We start from the raw sequence: 17,592 nt of genomic DNA, 5'->3' as shown, positions 1-17,592 counted from the left end.
GGCTCAGTCCATGGACCCGGTTAGTCTCGGGCTCCTTGCTGGCTCACCAAATTGTTAGAAAGAAAGCTTAGGAGGTTCGCCTCTGAGCCGGGAATAAACACGCAGGCGGTTGCTTGAAGGAGAGCGAAGATTTCCACCATCAGGCCCTCTGGAAGGAGGCGAACCAGTGCAAAGCAGGGCATTCCCTCAGACACATTGCAGAAGAAGGCCACAGTCAGCGGTACTGAAGCCACTGAGAGACCTAGGAGGACTGCAGTCCCCCAATCCTGGTCTCTCCATAAGTCATCCATAAGTGCAACCAAGGCAATTCCCATCCTGTATCCCGGCCGGAAACCGATTGCCAAGGAGCCAAATCGTCGCCTTCCTCTAAGGCTCTCTGCAGTTGCAGAGCATCAGCCCTTTCAGGCAAGCCAGCTCAGGAACTGGACACCACAGAGCCTGTTGGAGCTCTGCGATGTTATTGTGGGGCACAAGGACAGCAGCTTGAAAGCCTGTCAGAGTTTCCCACTGACCTCTTTTATGGGATGCAGAATCAAGACAGGATACAGGATTATTTTTACTCTCTTCAACAAGAAAAATGCTGGATTCCATTTCCTGTCTGCTCCTTTGCTCCATCTGCTCCCTCTACCCAGGGACGCAACTTTCTCCAGAACCTTTCTTAAAAATGGAGGCTTGGAGATGTTCTAAAGTTGTCGAAAGCAGCTGGATGGAGAAGGCTTCCTGATCGGGGGGGGGGGTGTGGGGGGGCACCACAGCCCCTTACTCCTTACCCCATGGAAATAACAGCCTTTGTCCCCTTTGCATGAGGTCCTGCATTGTACCCATCATCCACCAGGGGGCTCCAACTGCAAAGAGTAGCTAACACCACGTGCTTTAGCGTCGGGCCACTGGAGGGCAACCACCACAGGTGCCTTTCCAGAGGAGGGTGGGAAAAAGAGTGATACCACTACATCTTACCGCTCTAGGAAGCTGTAATCTCTGTCTTTAACCCACTGAGCTTGGCAGAAGTAAAAAGGATGCAGGGAAGTCTTGCAGGGAAGAGATCCAGATCAGGCCCTGGTAGAGGAAGAGTTTGCATTACAGAGAAAGAAGAAAAGCCTTGCATGGAAGGAGTTGCCCGAAATTGTGCCTGCATTCTCACCACGTGCTGATCAGGCTGAAATAGGGCCAGATTCTCTGCAGTTCAACACGTCTTAGGAGGGTGAGTGAACCAGGACATCCTCTTAAGCTTCCTTCCTTCAAGCCCTGTGCTTTGTGTGAACTCGGCCCCTGCTGTTGGGGGACGTGTTTGGGCTTAGGGCATGTTGTCTGAACCCGCCTGGGTGTCCTGGTGTGACTTGGCTCTTAAAAGCAAACCCTGAAGAAAGGGAAATGGAACATCCCAAGCCAGGCTCATTTCACTGGCATGTCATTTATCTGAACTGCACTTTGGTGGTTTGTTAACCTGTTTGGGGTTTGGCATGTTGTGTGAATCCCGCTTTTAGGGAAATGTAGATATGGGTTTTTAAAAGACCAGCCCTTCCTTCTGAGAAAAGGAAACAGAAAATGCTCCAAAATGCATTTATTGGGTATTCCAAGTCCTTGATGGAAGTCAACCCCATATTTTGCAAGACATACACAAATAAGCACAGACTCATCTGCTCAATGCCACTGCCATCCTATACCAGCTCAAAAAAAATTGTGCCTTCCATGGGGATGAGTGTTGTTCTATGGTGAAATCCATCACATTCTAATTCTTGGAATTTCTTTTCTTTTCCATCTCAGACACACAAACCGGAAGCCTTTTGTAGGTCCTTGCGTACAGACAAAATTCTCTCTTGGACAAAGAGGGTTCTGTGGTCTGCTGTGGTCATTCCTCAGCTACAGGAACAGTCCTATGAATGAAAAGGCATTTGGAGAGCCACAGGATTCCTCAGACGCCTTTGGAGTTGCGGTACAGGACAGAGAAAGAATGGAGACACAACCCTTAGCAAGTGAGGGAACTGGAGAAGGCCCTTCTGCTGTTCAGCCTGGGAGCTGTGGGGAGATCTGGGCAAGAACTGGGCAGAAGATCCTGGAGGAGGAAACCATCCATTCAGAAGTTCAACCCCAGAACTTCAGGAGCATCAAATACCAGGAGGCTGAAGGACCCTGAGGACTTAGCAGCCATCCCCACAATCTGCTTGAATTGCTAACCCCTCCTCACCAGAATTCTCTGACATTCATAATATGTGGAGATATTTCATTAATTCTTGTAGGACATTGTTGTGTTATCTGTTCTAGAAGACAGACAGGCTGTTTGGGATAGCCATTCCATTCTCACTATCCAGCCTTGCTTATGGATGCTGGGGACTTTCAAGTTCTGTTCAGAGAACAAGAATCTAGTTCATCTTGTGTGATGTATGTTAATTTTTCTTCTGTTCTCCTGCCTCCTATTTCAAGTCCTTCACTGTGGACATCAGAGATCCATCAGTCGCCGGGGGCAGACCGTTTGAATAGATCCCACCTCCCTGCGGAGGGGGGCAGCATAGGAGAATCCTGCCGCCACCAGGGAGTGATCTGACCATGACAGGGGGGATAATGTAAAATCCCCCACCAGATCACACTGCCACTGCTCCGAGAAGAAAACCATGTCTGGAGTGCGACCACTGTCCCGGGTCGGGCCGTCGATGACCTGGGATAGGCCCATGGCTGCCATGGTAGCCATGAACTCCCGAGCCGCCTCCGAGGCCAGCCCCAGGGATGGCAGATTAAAGTCCCCCAAGACCATAAGTCTGGGGAACTCCACTGCCAACCCCGAGATGGCCTCCAGCAGCTCAGGCAGGGAGGCAGCTATGCACTCCCCCAATCCTAGTCTATCCATAAGTCATCCATAAGTGCAACCAATGCAATTTCCATCCTGTATCCTGGCCGGAAACTGAGCATCAGCCCATTCAGGCAAGCCAGGTCAGGAATTGGACACCACAAAGCCTACTGGAGCTTTGCAATGTTGTTGTGGGGCACAAGAACAGCATCTTGAAAGCCTGTCAGAGTTGCCCACTGACCTCTTTTATGGGATACAGAATCAAACAAGATTATTTTTACTCTCTTAAGTAAGAAAAATACTGAATTCCATTTCCTGTCTGTTCCTTTGCTCCTCTTGCTCCCGCTACCCGGGGACACAACTTTCTCCAGATCCTTTCTTAAAAATGGAAGCTTGGAGATGTTCTAAAGTTGTCAAAAGCAGCTGGATGGAGAAGGCTTCCTGATTGGGGGGGGGGACACCACAGCCCCCTTCCTCCTGACCCCATGGAAATAACACCCTTTCTCTCCTCTTTGCATGAGGTCCTGCATTGCACACAGCATCCACCGGGGGGCTCCCTCTACAAAGAGAGGGAACACCACGTGCTTCAGCGTTGGGCCACTGGAGGGCGACGCCACAGGTGGCTTTCCAGAGGAGGGTGGGAAAAGGAGTGACATCACTACATCTCACCTCTCTAGGAAGCTGCGCTCTCTCTAACCCTCTGAGCTTCGCAGGAGGTAAAAAGGCTGCAAGAAAGTCTTGCAGGGAAGAGATTCAGACGAGGCCCTGGGTGAGCAGGGCCCTCTTCCTGTGCAAAGGGATCTGCTGGGTTCCTGGGCTGGAGAAGGGAGAGATGCATGCGAGTTCAATTTTCTGGGTCCTGGGGGTGGGCAAGCCTGAATCCCATATTCCCCAACAACCCCTTTCGATGCACGTAACAGGCAGGGGGGAAGCAGAGCTCTAGATCAGCCGTGCTGCCCCAAGGAACAAATCCAGGGTCCCCAGGAAAGAGGGAGGGATCTGTGGGAGCCCTTCACACCCCATTTCCTGGGAAAAACCTTGGAGGGGGGAGAGTTTGTATTGCAAATCTCCAGCAGGAAAGAAGAAAAGCCTTGCGAGGAAGGAGGTGCCCGAGATTCTGCCTGCATTCTCACCACGCGCTGATGAGGCTGAATTAGAGTTGGATCCTCTGCAGTTCAACACGTCTTAGGAGGGTGAGTGAACCAGGACATCCTCTTCAGCTTCGTTCCTTCAAGCCCTGTGCTTTCTGTGAACTTGGCCCCTGCGGTTGGGGGATCTCTTTGGGCTTAGGGCATGTTGTCTGAACCCGCCTGCGTGTCATAGTCTGACTTGGCTCTTAAAAGCAAACCCTGGAGAAAGGGAACTAGAACATCCCAAGACAGGCTCATTTCACTGGCATTTCATTTATCTGAACTGAACTTTGGTGGTTTGTTAACATGTTTGGGGTCTGGCATGTTGTATGAATCCTGCTTGTAGGGAAACGTAGATATGGGTTTTGAAAAAGCCAGCCCTTCCTTCTGAGCAAAAGAAACAGAAAATGCTCCAATAAGCATTTATTGGGCATTCCAAGTGCTTGATGGAAGTCAATCCCATATTTTACAACACACACACAGAAACACACAAATAAACACAGGACGTATCTGTTCAATGCTATTGCCATCCTATACCAGCTCAGAAAAATAGTGCCTTCCATGGGGATGAGTGTTGTTCAGTGGTGAAATCCATCACTTTCTAATTATTGGAATGCTTTTCCATCTCAGACACACAAACTGGAAACCCTTTGTATGTCCTTGCGGACAGACAAAATTCTCTCTTGGGCAAAGACGGCTGAATAGCCTGCTGTGGTCATTCCTCGGCTACAGGGACAGTCCTATGAGTGAAAAGGCATTTGGATTCCTCGGACCCCTTTGGAGTTGTGTTACAGGACAGGGAAGGAATGGAGGCACAACCCTTAGCAAGTGAGGTAAGTGGAGAAGGCCCTCCTGCTGTTCAGCCTGGGAGCTGGGGAGATCTGGGCAAGAACTGGGCAGAAGATCTTGGGGGAGGAAACTATCCGTTCAGACCTTCAGCCCCAGAACTTCAGGAGTGTCCAATACCAGGAGGCTGAGGGTCCCCGAGGACTTAGCGGCCATCCCCACAATCTGCTTGAATTGCTAACCCCTCCTCACCAGAGTTCTCTGACATTCATAATATGTGGAGATATTACATTAATTCTTGTAGGACATTGTTCCGTTATCCACTCTAGAAGAAAGATTTGGGCCAGCCGTTCCTTTCTTACTTTGCAGCCTCACTGATGGACACTGGAGGCTTTAAATATGTGTCCAGAAAACAAGAATCCACCTCATGTTGTATGCTGTCTGTTCATTCTTCTTTTCTCCTCCCTACTATTTCAAGTCCTTCTCTGTGGGCATCAGAGATCCTGAGGGAAGGAGGAATCCATCCAGTCCCTGTCAGGAGCTGTTTTACAGGAGGATCTCTCAGGAAGATCCAAGTCAGGTCACTTCAGGAGGTAAATGAAGGCCCTCCCATTCCCCAGCAAGATCCCAGCGGTCTCATCTTCTCTATGTCTTCTTTTCTCTAGAATGCCTCCTCCTATTTTATTAATTCTGGACTTTAAAATTCTCTCTCCCTCACAGGGAAGACTCGAACAAAGTTGTCTGCTCTTTCTGGTGCAGCTGAAACAGGGGCTGAACCTCCAGCTGAAGTAAGAGGAGGAAATTTATCTATTAGATTTGTATTCTCCTGTTGCTTCAGGCAATCAAGCTGGTGTAGATAGCACTCTCTCCTTCCATTTTCCCCCCTTTTTTGGCCTTGGGTGTTTTCTTGTCCTTCAGCAACATGGAATGGGGAATAGCAGATTCTAGTTGCTCTCAGTCAGCTTAGTCTCCCCTGAAATCTTTGGTTGGGATACAAATTGGTTTGTAATTTCTCCCTGAGATTCTTATTAGGAAATCTTTTCTTTAAAAACCAGTACTTAACTCTCCTTCTGCTAGTTATTCTTCCTACTATTGGTTTACAATAACTAATTTTTTAAAAAGTTCCTGAAGAGATAGGAATAATATTATTTCAGCCATAGCAACTGCTAAATATTTCTTCAGTCAAAAGCTCTGGGCTCTTTCCATTTTTTCAACTAAACTTTGGAATCCCACCAAGCACAACCATTTAACTTAGTGCATATCTTTGCTTTGGGAATTTGTGAAGAATACGACAGATCTTGCAAATCCTCCTGCCTGTTCTGTTCTTTTTTTCCTTGTTCAGGACGGTCTTGTGTCCTTCGAGGAGGTGGCCTTGTATTTCTCCGAGGAGGAGTGGTCTCAGCTGGATCCTCACCAAAAAGCGCTGCATTGGGAAGTCATGCTGGAAAATTATAGGAACGTGGCCTCTCTGGGTAAAGGTGTGCTTCTCTCCATCAGAGTGTTTGGGAAGACATTTTGTAGTTAGATGCCATCAGCTATATCTTATTTTAAAAATCGCCAACCAGATATCAACTCTTGGGAGGGAGAAGGAAAAGATCTGGCCTTCTCCTGCTCCAAGGAAGGAAGGAGGTCAATGGCTTTCTGCTTAGATGCATCCAGTGCCATTTCTAATCTGGTGAATTTTTCCATTTCTATTTAAACATATCAATGGGAAACTTGTTCCTTGGCTTGAGGAGATGCTCAACTCCATCACACTGATTTCAGCTTTTTCAGCCCAGATGCTTCCCTGTCCTATGAAGGATTCTCATTTATTCAGGCTGTTGGGTTAATTACTTCTCTTCCTTTTATTTCTATCCTGAGCCTTGGGGTTAAGGGCAAAAGGGTGCTGTTTTTCTATTGCAAACACACTGTCTAGGGTTAAGATAAGAGCTCTAGAACTTTTTCTCTGCAACCATGTGATTTTGGCAAGAGAAAAATGAATAGAAAATGGAAGGCAGGTTGGGTAGTAAAAAAGGACAAATTTCAAAATTGGTTTAGTTGTCACTGGTCTTTCCTCTTATTGACCCCCCTCCAATAAATGTTAGGTTTTCTCCTAATGCCTCCCTGGATGTTTCCCCGGATTCTTCCTGAACTCAACACTGACTCTGGGTAAGGTTTGACTATAGAAGGATAATTCTAAAGAAACTAGATGCTGAAGATATTTTCAAAGTTTCATGGCTCATAATTACAGAAATGATCTTTTCTATACCATGTGATTACAAGTATAAAAATGTGCAATATTTTGGAATTTGGCCAAAATTTAGATGGAAAATTGTATGACCTCCTACAGTTTGATCTTTTTCCCTAACCTTGCTATCATTTTCATTTCACTTTTCCTTTGAAGGTGATCGTGGCTATGAGAATACAGATTCCACTGAAAAATTCCAAATGATCAGGGATGGAGGCGGAAAGGACAAGGAACTAGAGATGCAACTGGAAAGTCATGAGAGAAGCCAGTCAAATAGTTGGAATCAGGAAAGCTCATCTTCCATGGATGCTGAGACGCAAGGCTTTCTTGACGAACAAGGAAACATAAAGGAAAAGTATATGGGAAAAAGTGTAAGACTATTAAAAGACAAATTAGTGGTAAATGAACACTCTCCAACCCAAACCAAAGGAGAAGATTATATATGCAGAGACAATGGAAAAAATCACAATTGGACTTTCACTCTTTCTTGTGAAAATGGGTCCCTTACATCTCGTAAAATGATCCACATAAGGGGAAAGCCATATAAATGTTTGGAATCTAGAAATATTTTCAGAACAAGCCATCAGGTTACCTCACATGAAAGTATACAGATGGCGGCGGAACCACATGAATGCATGGAGTATGGCAAGAACTTCAGGACGAGCAGTCAACTTATTGCCCATAAAAGAATTCACACAAGGGAGAAGCCATATAAATGCATGGAGTGTGGAAAGAGCTTCTGTCAAAATACACCCCTTGTGAGACATAAAAGGATCCAAGAGGGGAGAAGCCATATAAATGCATGGAGTGTAGAAAGAGCTTCAGAAGAAGCAGCCATCTTATTTCCCATAACAGGATCCACACAAGGGAGAAGCCATATAAATGCATGGAGTGTGGAAAGAGCTTCAGTCATAGTACTTCCCTTACTTTCCATAAAAGGATCCACAGAGGGGAGAAGCCATATAAATGCATGGAGTGTGGAAAGAGCTTCAGTCATGGTACTTCCCTTACTTCCCATAACAGGATCCACACAGAGGAGAAGCCATATAAATCCATGGAGTGTGGAAAGAGCTTCAGTCATAGTAATTCCCTTACTTTCCATAAAAGAATCCACACAGGGGAGAAGCCATATAACTGCATCGAGTGTGGAAAGAGCTTTCGTGCTAGGAGTGAACTTACTTCCCATAACAGGATCCACACAGGGGAAAAGCCATATAACTGCATGGAGTGTGGAAAGACTTTTAACCAAAATGGTAATCTTACTTCCCATAAAAGGATTCACACAGGGGGAAAGCCATATAAGTGCATGGAGTGTGGAAAGACTTTTACTCAAAACACTGATCTTACTTCCCATAAAAGGATCCACACAGGGGAGAAGCCATATAAGTGCATGGAGTGTGGAAAGAGCTTCAGAAGAAGCAGTCAACTTGCCTCCCATAAAAGGATCCACACAGGGGAGAAGCCGTATAAATGCATGGAGTGTGGAAAGAGCTTTGCTCAAAAGGAAAATCTGAATTCCCATAACAGGATCCACACAATGGAAAAACCATATAAGTGCAAGGAGTGTAGAAAGAGCTTCAGAAGAAGCAGCCATCTTATTTCCCATAATAGGATCCACACAAGGGAGAAGCCATATAAATGCATGGAGTGTGGAAAGAGCTTTAGTTATAGTACTTCCCTTACTTCCCATAACAGGATCCACACAGGGGAGAAGCCATATAAGTGCATGGAGTGTGGAAAGAGCTTCTCTCAAAATACATCCCTTGTGAGACGTAAAAGGATCCACACAGGGGAGAAGCCATATAAATGCATGAAGTGTAGAAAGAGCTTCAGAAGAAGCAGCCATCTTATTTCCCATAATAGGATCCACACAAGGGAGAAGCCATATAAATGCATGGAGTGTGGAAAGACCTTTAGTCACAGTACTTCCCTTACTTCCCATAACAGGATCCACACAGGGGAGAAGCCATATATGTGCATGGAGTGTGGAAAGACTTTTACTCAAAACACTGATCCTACTTCCCATAAAAGGATCCACACAGGGGAGAAGCCATATAAGTGCATGGAGTGTGGAAAGAGCTTCAGAAGAAGCAGTCAACTTACTTCCCATAAAAGGATCCACACAGGGGAGAAGCCATATAAATGCTTGGAGTGTGGAAAGAGCTTCTGTAATAATACATCCCTTATGACACATAACAGGATCCACACAGGGGAGAAGCCATATAAATGCATGGAGTGCGGAAAGAGCTTTGCTCAGAAGGAAAATCTGAATTCCCATAACAGGATCCACACAGGGGAGAAACCATATAAGTGCATGGAGTGTGGAAAGAATTTTACTCAAAACAGTCATCTTACTTCCCATAAAAGGATCCACACGGGAGAAACCATATAAATGTGTGGAGCGTGGAAAAAGCTTCAGGAGGAGGAATGATCTAATTTCCCATACGCTGATCTGTTTGGATGAGAATCCATGCAAATTCTAGACTTAGTTGTTTAAATCTATGCATTTTGTATTTGTGTACATTGAACTGGGAAAGGAAGATTTCTTTGAGTCTGACCCTCACAACCTGCAGCCCAAGGGAAATTAATGTACCAATAAAAATAAAAGGGCCGTTTTAATTTTGGACTGGATTTTTAAACGTACTGTTATTTTAGGTGGCCAGTGCTATCGCACACCAGTAAGAGAAATTTATTTTTTATTAAGTTTATGTTTATCCCAGTGCCAGAAGGATACCTTACAAGGTTCATCTCCTATCCAGGAATAAACATGCAGGCAGAGAGAGAAGCGTTGATTTTCTGAGAGCCAGATCCCCACAGGATCAGCTGTGGGGCAGCCATGCTCCGTTTCCCCAGGAGTTCCTTTTATAGGGCAGATCCTATTGTTCCTGGAAAGGTGCGAAGGAATGCCGGTCCTCGAGGAATTCTTGGAAAAAGTGATTAGCTGGGAGTCCCAGGGAGAGGCTCTCCAGTGAAATTGGTTGGATCTTTAGAAGGGAGCTTTGTGAGGCCAGGCACCCTCCTGCTCTGGGGTTTCCTGTGGTTCCCTTACCTGGTATGGTCTAATTGGCATCTAGATCCCTTCAGAGAAGAAATCTTCATATGATTTCATTAAGGCTTCAAGGAATGTTGGGCCTTCCTGCCAGGTCTTTGTTATTTACTTTTGGGCTGGGGTGGAGGACTCCCAATTCTTCCTGCTATGTTTTTAATCTTTTTAGGTGAGCCCATTCTTACTATAATTTGATGATATGCCTTGATTGCTGTTCAGATAAAGAAAGGAAGGGTGAGACAAATGGAAAGCTTTGACTTCCTGCTGACATCATGGGGGTGGGGGAGAATTGGATTTCCTTCCCACAATCCCTCCTTTTTCTTTTTGTGCAAAACCAGAATATTTTATGTAGAATCAGGGAATCTTTTGGCTATACATCATCCTGTGACTCAGATTCGTATTTTTGGCCATTCTGCATCAAGATTAGGGATCCCTGCCTTGGGGAAAGGGTGTTGATCTTGCTTTGAGAGCAGGAGAGCATCCCCTACAACACCCCAAGCAGGAGGGTAAACCCTGAGCAAAACAGCAAACAAATATTCCTATTACCACCAAGCCCATCGTCCCCAGAAATGTTGTCTTCACCCAGGCAAAGTATGGTAACCAGGAGGTAAGCCGTGAGAAATCAGAGAAGCCCTGACTGTAGCCAATGTTGTGAACCAAAGTTTTGAAATCCTCTATGCTTCCTTCTATCAATTTGGAATTATCAACCAAATTAAAAGAGCAAATGTCTCCAGGAGGGAGAAGGAAAATGGCTCAGGCGGTTGAATACTGTGCAGTCCACCCCTGTGGAGTCCTTGGGGCTCTCTGAGGTTGGTTGTTTTCTTGCAAACGTTTCTTGCTAGCACTGAAGAGGTTGCCTAGCCAGGTAACGAAACTTTTGCAAGAAGACAACCAAGTTCAGAGGACCCCAAGGACTCCACAGTTCAACCGTGAGCCACACATATTCTCTTCTATTGGTCAGTCCACCCCTGCGAGCTCTCGCAATCAGCGTGCCCAGCCCTCCGCAGGATGCCCTGAGTTTCACTTGAGGGGCTTTACCTGCCCATCGTATGTACTGTATACACATGGCATAATCAACAATAAAAGCATATTTAGAGTTTCGGTTGATTATTAGAGAGTGCTGAGTTCGCATCCGCTCTCACAAAGTCAAAATAGTCACAAATTTTAGAGTCATCAGTGGCTTTGTGTAGGCAGGGAACCTTCCTTGCCAGTCATGAGGCACAGACGTGGAGACCCAATATTTCTACTGCTGTTCAGCAATGGCAGTCTGGCAGTTGAACTGTCCGTGTATGCAGCGGTCAGCGGGAGGAAGAGGCAAGCGTTTTCAGCAAGCGCAGGGACCTTTGCTTGAAACAGATTCATGCCCCAACCCAAGAGCTTAGAAGACTCCTCCTGGGGTGACCAGAATCCTCCTCCTGAGTTCCCATTGAAGTCTACTGAACAAAAGGACAATCCTTAGGCACTCTTGTAGGGCAGTCTTCTTCTATTTGGATATGTGAAGCATCTTCAGATGTGAAGATTGCTGATAAAGGTGGAAATGCAAAGCACTCTTGGGGGCAGCCCAGCAATTAAGCAATAGGGCAAAAATGTACCTCCCTCCCCCTTCTTTGAGCTATTGCTCCTCTGAGGTTTTCTAGGTCTTCTTGAGAGAAGTGACCACTTTTTCCTAAGGGTACCAGTTGGAAGAAAATACATTTGCAAAAGAAAACATTTGAAAGGCAGATCTTTATTCTAAAAAAGAAACACTTAAATTGCCCATTTACTGCAATTACCTTTTTTACATTAGAGGGGGAAGCAAGCTCCCTCCCACCCACCCCCAACTTCAAGCCTGATAGACTGGAAAGAAAAGATTGCTTCGGGGCTTCTGTCTTCAGGGAACTAATGCTCCAAAGCCATAGGAAGGGTAGGAGACTTTTCATAATGTTCTCCTGAAAAACACTGGGCTGGGGTTTCCCCCCTGATGTTCCTCAAATAAAACATACTGTATCCCATGGAGCTGGAGTTATTTTGTAATGGCATGTATAAACTACAAAATAATGGAGCATGTTCCAAAGATGTTTGCCATTGGAATAGTATTTGAGCTGTAAGGTATGGTTAGACTAACTGCCTATTTTGCTTCTGTACCTCAAGCTTCTGCTGACATAGGAACTGTTTGGCTGAAGGTCAGTTAAAGAAATTGGGAATGTTTTTGCAAGTAGGGATTTTATAAAAGTTATAAGGTGCTAAGCATATAAAAGTTATACTGATTGTAAAGGGACATTTTAACAGTTTGCAGAGTTGCAAAAGGAAATGGAAAGATGTGGTTCAGCTAAAGGCCAAATGTCTTGCTTGTTCATATCAGAGCTCCTAGACACATTTTCTGAGCATGCAGGAACTTTTGCACCTGCTCTTGCTTCTAACCACACTATGCAGCCACATCCTCCGCACTATTTGGGCAAGCTAGATAGCAATGCCTTATATGAGGAACCTCTGGAACAAGTGAGGGCTAGAGACTTGACTATTGGTTTATGCTGCTTAAGCTAATGTTATGCCAACCTTAGAAGGCGGGCACACTCATGTGTGTGGCCCTCCCCCTAGATGCTTCCGGATGACAAAAAGGTATAAAAGCTGTAAACTGTTCTGGGTGTGGCTGTTCCCTGTCTACTTTCTGCCAGCCGGAGAGAGACCAGTCCACCCTGCTTTTCTTCTGGCCAGAAATAAAAGCTGTATTTGCTTTGGAAAAACCTCTGTCTGGAGTCTCATTGGGAATCATAGAATCCAGGCTAGCGAACCTTACAGAGCTTTCAGACTTTTAGCCCTACCCTCACCTCTGCCCAGATGTTTTCTTGCGTCAATGTGATGCAATGGAATTATGAAGGCCAGACTCAAGAAGAGAAGCATCCTCTTTCGTCTCCTGAGGGGCGAGGAAGAGATAAGAGGATGAGGTTGGCACCTCCCTGAGGAATTCACTCTGTTTAGACTGGCTGACTATGGGAACTGACTTTCAGTCTGGGAAGATTCTTGCTAGAGGTTGTAGCTAATAAACATTGCTGAACTGAATCTGCGTGGTCTCCTGGAGTTCCTAGGGCTAGGCCTGACAGACAGGAAGAAAAAAATGGGAAACAGAGGAACATGCACTCCTTCACTTTTTCATGGCCCAATTCTTGGTAGCGTTTCCGGTGGGCTGTTCAGATAGCTTATAGCTGCTTTTTGCAACTGTGCATATAGATCAACTGCCTTCTCACCTTGAGATCAGCCCCTCAGACAGAACTGACCATAAACAAACGTCCACCTTTATCTTCCCCATTCCCAACGCACTAACCCCTCACACACCCTCTTACGACATACAGTGTGCTTTTCTTTGCTTTGATCCATGTGCATCGCCTGGTGCCTTTCAAAAGGCCACCTCGTCCCCTCACGCTCCATCTTCTGCAACCTCGCCCAACCCTTCCGCCTTCAATGAGACCCACTCCCAGCAGTTCAAAGCAGTCCAAACAGACTTCAGTCTTCCTCTACTCAAGGTTGCCACTTCCCGACCACAGGACCACTCTCCTGGGCCTTTCCACAGAGAGGAGATTTCCTCTCCTCGACCCAGAGCTCTATGAAAAGGCTCCAGAATCCCAGATCTGTTGCAGGGTGGAGACACGGTTAGGTCTCCTACCCCTACACAACCCCAATGGCTCAAGTATGTATGGCTTTGCTTCACCCGGTAATGTTGTGACTTGGCTTTACAAACCATACGCCAGCACACATGCCTCAAGAAGAGGAATGAAAAGGAGAAAGGTCTGTTCCAAAAGAGAAATACACAGAAATCAAATACAAGAGGAGGCCTCTACAAAAGTAATTTAAAAAAGATTAAATATGTGGCATCTCAGGAATGCACACCACCAAGCATAGAATTCCAGTCATTCAGATTTTACTGCCCATTGCTATACTTGGTGGTGCGTTTTCCTCCCCCCCCCCCCCCTTAGTTCAATAGGAGTTTGTGGAGCAACCAGGGGCAGAGAGGAAGACATAAATCAGAAGGGCAGAGTTAAGGAAAAGAGCAGCCTTACATTTTCAGCTAGAGTATTAGCTATGATAGAAGTTTGTATATATTACATACACATATATTTCATATTTCATATTTAATATTTACACACACACACACATACACTTATATTTAGTGTTGAGGCTTTCATTAATTTAGGCTTTCATTAAGGATTTCTGAATCCTGTTTCCTTCTTCAATTTTTTAAGCTTGGAGGCCTTTTTCACTAACTTTGAGAGATCCGAATATGTCCCCATAGAGACCAGATAAGGTCTACATTCCAAGGACAGTTTTCTTGGGGAAAAGGTGCTTAGTTAAGGGTCGAGGGGCTGGAAAAGGGAGGGAGGGAAGGAAGGAAGGAAGGAAGGAAGGAAGGAAGGAAGGAAGGAAGGAAGGAAGGAAGGAAGGAAGGAAGGAAGGAAGGAAGGAAGGAAGGAAGGAAGGAAGTTCCTAGTACAGAATGGTGCTGAGGTGGGACATGGGGGGCAGAGGAAGGGGCGGTATTCTGAAGCAGGGGCCAAAGGAAAAGCCTCCATTGTGCCAAGGGGGGGGTCAGGTGCGGCCACCCACCTATCAGCCTGCCGTCACCGCTCTGGCTTTTGGGTGAAGAATAAAGAGATGAATTTCATACAACTGCCTGTTGTCTCTTTGATCCCGGCTCAGAAACGAACTGGGAAGAAATAATTCTGACAGCTATACAGGCTGAGACTTAGGGAAATCCAGGGTTAGGGGTGGAAGGTCCCAAGGTCTAAGGACATCCCTTGAAAAGAAATCCCATTTCCCTACTTACAGTGAGCTGAGGGAAAGGGGAACACACACACACACACACACATACATAAAAAGTTGGGAGTAGAAATGAGCAGGAGGCACACAGAAGAACTTTCCTAATTGGCCTCAAGAAATTCACGGTTCAGAAAGACAAACAGACAAAACGCTCGTGCATGCACAGACATGCTTGATTAAAACACAGAACAAAACTATTGGTAACTCGGTTCTCACAAGGCTGGGCTGTAAACATTTGTCCCAGTGATTACAGTTATTTTGCTCCTAAGTGGGGCTCTTTCCTGGCCAGGCAAAACAGGCTTGGACTACACGCAGCAGTTTTTTCAAAAGTTTTTTGTTTTTTTTAAGAAAAAAACCTCATCTCTGGTAAGGAAGACCTCCAAGAGCCGCATCAGGTCTGCCCAAGATGGGTATGACTTTCAGTAATCCCTTCAGGCTCCTAATGACCCTCTGCAGGTCCTTTGGAAAAGGAGGAGCGTCTTTCGCCCACATTCCCAGATCAGATGGGTCGAAAGGCAGGTGGGTAAAAACAAAACCTGATTACCTTCTCTTCGGCCAGGTACGGGATTCTTTCATAAAGGCGCCATTCAATTTCCTTGCAGTCTTCCGTCCAAGGCATGCAACTCAGGACGGGCTGGGGGGGGCACTGGGCATGGAGGAATTAAAAGCTACACTCGGGATTAGAAAGTCCTGCCCAGCAGAACCAACAGGGCAGATGGGAAGCTCTTAGTTTCGATCTCAAAGATTTTAATATGGTGCAGTCGAAGGTCCCCATTGCAGGCCAAATTGGTCTACCAGCTGTGTGGGTCATCCGAGCCCATTCCAGACACAAACCTGGTGCACAACTCTTTCTCGTCCCCCCCGTATGGGTAATAACCCCCGTCCCAGATGAGGAGCATCCTTTCCAGTGGGGAGCTCGGGGAGACCTTGGGCTGCTCATTCCCCATCTTCCCCAACCGATGACACGCGTGTCCCCCAAGGTGTTAGGGGTATCCTTTATACCCGGAGACTTCCCAGTGAACTCCTGGCCCTCCTCCTCATTCCCTGGTTCTGGACTGAGAGAGGGACAAGACAAGCAGGCCAGTATTTGCCCAAATAGAGCCAAGCGCACGACCTTGCGCTACCTGTTGAGGCACATGGGTCTTGTCAGCCCCCCTTGCTTTCTAGGACCTCCCAGTCTTTGCCAAGAAGGACTCGTGGAAGTCTGGGGGTGGCTGGAACTGAATTTTTAGACCCACAGCCCTGGTCAACAGTCTGTATTGAAACATAAAGAGGGGATCTCACACTCACACATCCACTGGGCACAAGATGCAAAAAAGGGCACTTACCAACTATGAAGTCTCACGTTCAAGCAACTGTTTGGCTCAAAACCAAAGCTCCTTTTACTACCAGTGTCGAAACGGGCAGAGTCTGGGACAGCACCCTCCAGCCAAATGGTCCAGTGCTGGCTGGGTGAAGTTGCCCAGGCTTGGTCCGTTCACCCGATTAGTCTTGGGCTCCTGGCTGCCTCGACAAATTCTTAGAAAGAAAACTTAGGAGTGTATGGCACTTTTATTTCCCAAGTTTCAATAAAAAGCCAATAAGAAGACTTGAGATGAGACTTCTGATGAATAGCAGATGTATTATGATCAAGACACAGCTGGGTGACCCCAATCAACACATTAACAAGAGATGTTGATGGAATCACACCTCACAAAACAAACATCAGAAGCTTTATAGACATTTAAATCTGTAATCAGATAGTACATCCCCTCATACCCATACAAGGGATTTTTGGGAAGGTCTGAGCAAGTGAAAGGTGGTTCTTAGGAAGGTAAACTTAAATGTAACTTTTTCTTCTGGTTACCAAGGGAATGGCATACCAGATTCTTCTTATCTTTCTCTAGAATGTAGGGCCTCACAACTGTTGCAAAAAGCTTGGTACAACAAACCCTGCCAGCACCAGCCTTGTATTGAGCTTGTACTCTGCTAATTGCTTATTCAAAGACAATCGGGCATTCAGCAAAGAGATGGGGGGGGGGGGAAGAAACCAGTGCTCTTTACAAAACAAAAGCAAGTTAACCCTTTAGAAATAAAATAGAGTGCACTGTTACAGGTATGGTTATACATTATGTGAAGCATATATATATATATATAATATATAAAATTGTGTATATATAGAATATAAAATTGTGTATCAAAATAATGCCCTTCATTTCCTCCCTTTGCTTTTGAACATAAGATGCTTCTTATGTAGTCAGTTAATTAAGCAAGATACATCATTAACAGATTCATTGGTTAGTAAGTCAGCAAAAGCTTAAAGGGACAAAGGTAAACAATCAGTCAATGTTTATGAATTCATCAATGGGACACAGTCCTTGGGAATAGGCTTAAGGACCAATATTGTCGCTGGTTTGTTAGCTGAGGGGGGGGAAGCCACCACAGCCATGTCAGCTACTGCAGACATCATTAATTTTCTCACTAAAGGAACTATACATGGAATGAATATTAATCCAGCAACTGAACATAACAGCAAAAATAATACCCGTTTTATCCAGGCGCTTCCAGGTAGCCAGAAAAACCATTGGTCTGCATTTGCAAGTCTTTGCCTTATCTCAGAAGCTTTTTCTTGCAGGTCTTTAACAACCTGTTGAACTACTACTGATTTGTTGGTGTAAAAACAGCACTCTTCTTCCAAAAAGAGACAGAGGCCCCCTTTCTCAGCTGTGAGAAGATCCAGGCCTCCTCTGTTTTGGAGAGCTATAGCTGCTAATGAATCCAGTTGGTTCTGGAGTTCTAGTACTCCTTGTGCAATTTGATCCAGGCTACTTTGGAAATCTTTTGACAGTTG

At 45.7% G+C, this 17,592-nt stretch overlaps 1 protein-coding gene across 1 annotated transcript; it reads left to right on the top strand.

Annotated features, from left to right (window-relative positions):
• Positions 1-998: 998 nt before the first annotated feature.
• On the top strand, positions 999-12,165 carry LOC148213966 (uncharacterized). The gene is given in 8 exon segments (XM_088129414.1): positions 999-1,201; positions 1,765-3,975; positions 4,543-4,745; positions 5,177-5,291; positions 5,419-5,486; positions 6,041-6,176; positions 7,082-7,702; positions 7,705-12,165. Coding segments are annotated over 6 exon segments (2,580 nt in total). The 5' UTR covers positions 999-1,201; positions 1,765-3,975; positions 4,543-4,718; the 3' UTR covers positions 9,318-12,165.
• The last annotated feature ends 5,427 nt before the right edge of the window (positions 12,166-17,592 follow it).

The sequence above is a fragment of the Python bivittatus genome, unplaced genomic scaffold (genome assembly GCF_059951505.1).
Source record: "Python bivittatus isolate LINGU-HERP-01145 unplaced genomic scaffold, Pbiv_v1 ctg000810_np1212, whole genome shotgun sequence".
NCBI classification, from domain to species: domain Eukaryota; kingdom Metazoa; phylum Chordata; class Lepidosauria; order Squamata; family Pythonidae; genus Python; species Python bivittatus.
Note: the sequence above shows the minus strand (reverse complement) of the source record. Positions and strands in the feature narration are given on the sequence as shown.